The sequence below is a fragment of the Pterocles gutturalis genome, unplaced genomic scaffold (assembly GCF_000699245.1).
Source record: "Pterocles gutturalis isolate BGI_N339 unplaced genomic scaffold, ASM69924v1 scaffold35121, whole genome shotgun sequence".
NCBI lineage: Eukaryota > Metazoa > Chordata > Aves > Pterocliformes > Pteroclidae > Pterocles > Pterocles gutturalis.
This window is the reverse complement of record NW_010098996.1, coordinates 2,078-6,916: the sequence shown is the minus strand read 5'-3', so window position 1 is coordinate 6,916 and position 4,839 is coordinate 2,078. Positions and strand designations below refer to the sequence as shown.

General features: G+C 37.9%; 1 protein-coding gene across 1 annotated transcript; it reads right to left on the bottom strand.

Moving 5' to 3' along the window:
- Positions 1-141: 141 nt before the first annotated feature.
- SLC16A3 (solute carrier family 16 (monocarboxylate transporter), member 3) lies at positions 142-4,436 on the bottom strand. The gene is made up of 4 exons (XM_010075053.1): positions 4,194-4,436; positions 3,557-3,700; positions 2,385-3,152; positions 142-1,124 (listed from the first exon to the last, which is right to left on the bottom strand). Exons 1-4 carry the CDS (start codon positions 4,414-4,416, stop codon positions 838-840), a joined length of 1,422 nt encoding a protein of 473 aa, XP_010073355.1. The 5' UTR covers positions 4,417-4,436; the 3' UTR covers positions 142-837.
- Between the last annotated feature and the right edge of the window lie 403 nt (positions 4,437-4,839).

Sequence of the window (4,839 nt, the reverse complement as noted above, 5' to 3'; positions counted from 1 at the left end):
CAGAAGATTCTAGTAAACCCAGTATCCATCCCATCTTTTCTGTGTTACTTGTAATATTTGTCAATGCTGCAAGGAAACTGTACTGAAAACCATGTATATAAATGCAGGCTAATTTCGCTTGCTTACAGTCTGTCAGCATTGCTTCTCATTTTATTTTCTTTAAGTACTACCTCAGAATACCACTTGTGTGATCTGCTGAGGACAGTATCTGTAATATGCCTTTCCACATACAGTGTTTCCAGATGATAATTACAAAGATTACAGATTTAGACAAAACTCAGAAATACATTTACATAAATCAAAGTAACAGATATTATCAAAATTAAATTAGGGCTGAGCCAATAAATCTAAAAATCTAAAGTAAGAAATTAAAAAACCTAATGGAGACCTTTAAGTTCCTGAGATTTTTCTCCGTCTCAAACTCTCTTTCCCCTTCACAAAGGACACAGAAAGAGCAATTATATTTAGCCACACAACATAGCAATTTCACTAATATTGTCTGAAAACATACATATAATTCCACTTTTCTTAAAATATATTTTTCCTATATCTCTTCCAGGTGAGTAGTTCCTGGTGATGCATAGCAAGATTCTACTTGTGTTTATAAAAGCTTTTTAATTTACATGAAAATGATAACCACAATGTTCCACCTTTTACTGATAAAGCTAATTTTCCGATAAAAGGTTGTCTAGCTAATCAGCTTCCAGAGAGACTTGATGAGCTGACTGGCCTCCAGTTAATAAAGCAGATGGCCCAGCCCTAAACTAGTTCTATTTCTAAAATAAATAGTGTTGAAAATCTTCCTTTTCTAAATGCTTTGTTGGTTTCCTGTTATGCTCACACACACGTTTCCGGGTTAGTTACAACTTCGCCATTTTTTTCAGGCTCATCTTTCAGAAACTGCTCCACTTCAATAGAGTCTACCTTGGCGTCTTCAGGAGTTTTGTCTTCAGATTTGCTTAATTCCTCTCTTTCTGCTGCTTCTTCTTTTGTATGTGGTTCTTCTGATTTTTTCTTAATGCAGAAGAAATTTCCCAAGGCTAATACAAGTGCTGAGGTGGTAACTTCAATTCCAGCAATAATAAAAACAAACATGTACCTCCCTGTTGCATCCAAGAGTTTTCCTGAAAAAAATACAACATTCCAGGTAATTAATATGTTATTATCTTGCAATGAAATTTTTTTCTGCCTTTTTTTAACATTTAAATGGCTCCTGTCTAGAAGCACCATGACTATCTAACCAAGTTTTTTTTTGAAATAGCATTTTAGTAAGTTTATAACAAAATATTTCTCAATTATTTCAGTTCAGTTTAATTCCAGTGCAATTCAACTGCAGTAAAACCAGCCTAGCCTTCATATGCAGGAGACAAGTGCCATGTATGTCAGATCAAAATGTGTGCATCCATGGCAAAGATCTGTGTTATCGGTGTCCTCTTGCTCCCAGTCTCATTTCCTTTCCTACGTGGGCATTTGCTTAAGATGCAGATCTTATTTAATCGTCAGTCTGGAGTAACTGACTGATTCTGGTGCTTTAGTCAAGTTAAATTTTCACAGGACTTGGTGAAAGAACAGGAGGGAGGATGTGAAGGAAGTGCCTCTCCAAACCTGAAGATCAGAGGAATCTAGTACATAGTACTGGTTTTTTTCCATGAAGGGTTCTGTCACAATAAAGATACTTGATGCTTTTTAGTGTCTGGTACAAACAGTACACGTTTTATGGCAGTGAACTGGTGGGTTTTGGATGGGGTTTTCAGTTCAGGGTCTGTAAAATTTATGTTCTTCAATTAGTAATTAATTTGCATTTTTGAATTCAAATTAATGAATTTGAATATTTTGTAATGTCTCCTTATTCTTGGGTTGTGAGACATGTGCAACAGAAGCAGTCTACCTTCCCTAAAACAGTAGTTTTACAGTCCTCCTTGTAGGATATTTTTCTGTCCTTCTGACGTTTTCTTTCCTCCTCCAAATCTACCATGGGTATAGAGAATCTATCCTAGTACTTCCCAAAGTAAATTGACAGGTTTCATATTCTGAATCCCAACTCCAAAGAGGTCTGAAGTTCACAAAAGTTATTCATTGTGTGTGTAAAGCTCATCTCATACAATCCTAGCCGTCCACTAAGAGGGCCGTGGAGAAAGAGCAGCATCTCCCGATGGCAGTTCAACCAATCCTGAAATAGATCCAAGAAGGAAAAGCTTCATCTGACCTCGTCTTGGACTATTTCAGATTATAACTGCAAAATCACTGAAGCATGTGCAACACTAGCACAATATGCACCTCTCGAGTGGCTCATGCTGTCTTTTTCTCTGGTCCCTTATAATACAATTTGTGTAAATAGATGCAAGGCAAATTATTTTGAATTGTGAACTAAATGGATTACTTACCTGCTGATGGTGGACCAATTAGAACAGCCATAGCTTCTGCCAGGAGCACTAAACCAATAGCACTCGAAAACTTCTGAGTACCAACAATAGCCATGAGAACTTCAAACTGGAGAGCACCTACCATTCCATAAGAAATGCCAAAGAAAATGCAGAAGACCACTAGGCCACCATAATCAACAGACATAGAACCCATGAGATCTGTAAAGCCATTGAAAATCATAGCAAAACTGAAGAGGTAGACACAGCGTGGTCTAACCCATTTAAGACCAGCTACCATTCCACAAATAGGACGAGCAAAGATATCGATGAATCCCAGAATAGTCAGAAGAAAAGCTGCTTTGGTGTCTTGATACCCTAAATCCTTGGCATAACTCACAACAAAAACTGGGGGAACAAAGAGGCCAAGCACCATGATAGATGCTGCTAGCGTGTAGATTACAAAGCCACCATCTTTAAACACACTGAAATCTAGAAGTTTTTTCTTCACTTTCTTCTCAGATGGTTCTTTGGTAGCTTCAGACTTTTTGGGTGGCTCCAAAGGTCTCATTAATGCTCCACATACACAGCAGTTGAGCAGCATCCCACCCAGTATAAGGAATCCGCCTCTCCAGCCATACTCGTGTTGTAGTATCTGCCCCAACGGTGAGAGAGCACAAAGAAACACTGGACTCCCAGCAGCAGATAGCCCATTAGCTAAGGGCCGGCGTTTGTCAAAGTAGCGGTTTAACATGATGAGCGAAGGCTGAAAGTTTAGTGCCAGACCCAAGCCTGTAACAGAGGTACATAACACTTGATACTGGCCTACAATATCAGTATTAAAAAAATTCTAATTACAGTTTTTCTGATTCATGACTTAGGAGAAAAAGAGTTTTATTTCAAATGGACAAAAGAATTCTAAGATAACATTTGTTAGAAAAAGCATTCCACCTCCATAATATTCTTGTACTCTATAGTTACACTCCACCGATTACAGCATTTCTGGTATGTTAAGCATACCAGAAAAATTAACATTCATTAAAAAATAAATGAGAGCTTAATTCCAGATTTATCTGCCATCTTTATAAGAGCCCATCTGGATGGTCCAGATGATTTAGATATTTGTCACTTACACAAAACTTCAACCTAAAGCTAAGACATTAGCTAACTCATTTTCAACCATGCATGCTACTTACCAGTAATCACACCTGCAGTTAGATAGACCTGAAGGATGCTCGTGCAGAAGGAGGCTATCACCATCCCCATTGAGGCAAAAAGGCCACCCACCAGCATGACAGGGCGACAGCCAAAGCGATTGACGCATACACTACAGAGTGGACCTAGGCAAGAAGAGCAAGTTACAGTTGCTAAGGTAAACTAATTTTTGCAATTGATTTTATGTCAGTTTACATTTCTTCTTTGGTGGACTTGGCAGGGTTAGGTTTATGGTTGGACTCGATGATCTTAAAGGTCTTTTCCAACCGAAATTATTCTATGATTCTTTCCGTGCTCTGTCCATACTGTCAGGCCAATCCAGAAGAGTGTTCTTTCCTCTATAGTCAAATACTTAAGTCTTTTTCATCTTCAGAGTGCCATGCAATTTTTTTTTTCATCATCTTTAATAGCTACTGAGTTACAGAAATGTAATTTTATATGCAAGCTGGATGTGCTTAAATAACTGTTGTATTTCTGTGACTAGTAGTAATTCCTCTTTGGATGCCTCACTTGTACACAAGTAACCATGTGCAATTACGATTCACGCTGTAAATGGCTGTATGATTTACAAACATCATTGCATGACAAACACTGTTTCAAAAACAGAAAACTACCTACCTGTTCCATAAAGCATGGCCAACAGAATGGAGGAAATCCATGCAGTGTCACTATATCCAATGCCAAATTCCCGGATAAGTTCTTTAAAGAAGACACTCACTGCCTTAGGAAAGGCATAGGAGAATCCTGTGATGATAAAACAGCCAAAAAGGACAGCCCAGCCCCAGCCTCCATCAGGGGCTTTAACACCAGATGGACCATCATCAGCCACTACAGCTCCCATGACGAAGCTCAAGAGTGTTGCCTAAGAAACAGAAAGCAATTACAGTCTACAGATATTGGGACAATTATCTCACCAAAGTAATTTAACCAAAATAGGTGGAAATTGCACTACAGTTACAAGTTTAAATAAGATACAGGACTATTTTAAATACTTTAAGATGCAGTGCAATTTTAACTATTCCTTATTCAGGTTTAGTCCTTACAAAGCTTGCAAAAAATACATAAAAATGAGATGTACACAGTTAAGTTTTAAATTAACATCCCCTCGCAGGTCTCTCAAAGTCAAAACTGGATTTCAACCAAATCACCATTTCACAGATAAACTGAAGCCATAACAGCAGTTCAGGGGTGTATTTAACCTTCACAAATACATAATAACTACTGCATTAAAGTCTGCGGGATTTTTGTTAGAAGACCTTGTTAA

What these genes read in the sequence shown, in the direction of transcription:
- SLC16A3 (XM_010075053.1), bottom strand. Translation starts at nt 4,416, where the DNA reads ATGGGAGCTGTAGTGGCTGATGATGGTCCATCTGGTGTTAAAGCCCCT. An exon ending in GGCCATGCTTTATGGAACAG is followed by an intron (nt 3,701 to 4,193) that starts GTAGGTAGTTTT and finishes CTTCTTGCCTAG; the next exon opens with GTCCACTCTGTAGTGTATGC. An exon ending in AACTGCAGGTGTGATTACTG is followed by an intron (nt 3,153 to 3,556) that starts GTAAGTAGCATG and finishes CCTCTGTTACAG; the next exon opens with GCTTGGGTCTGGCACTAAAC.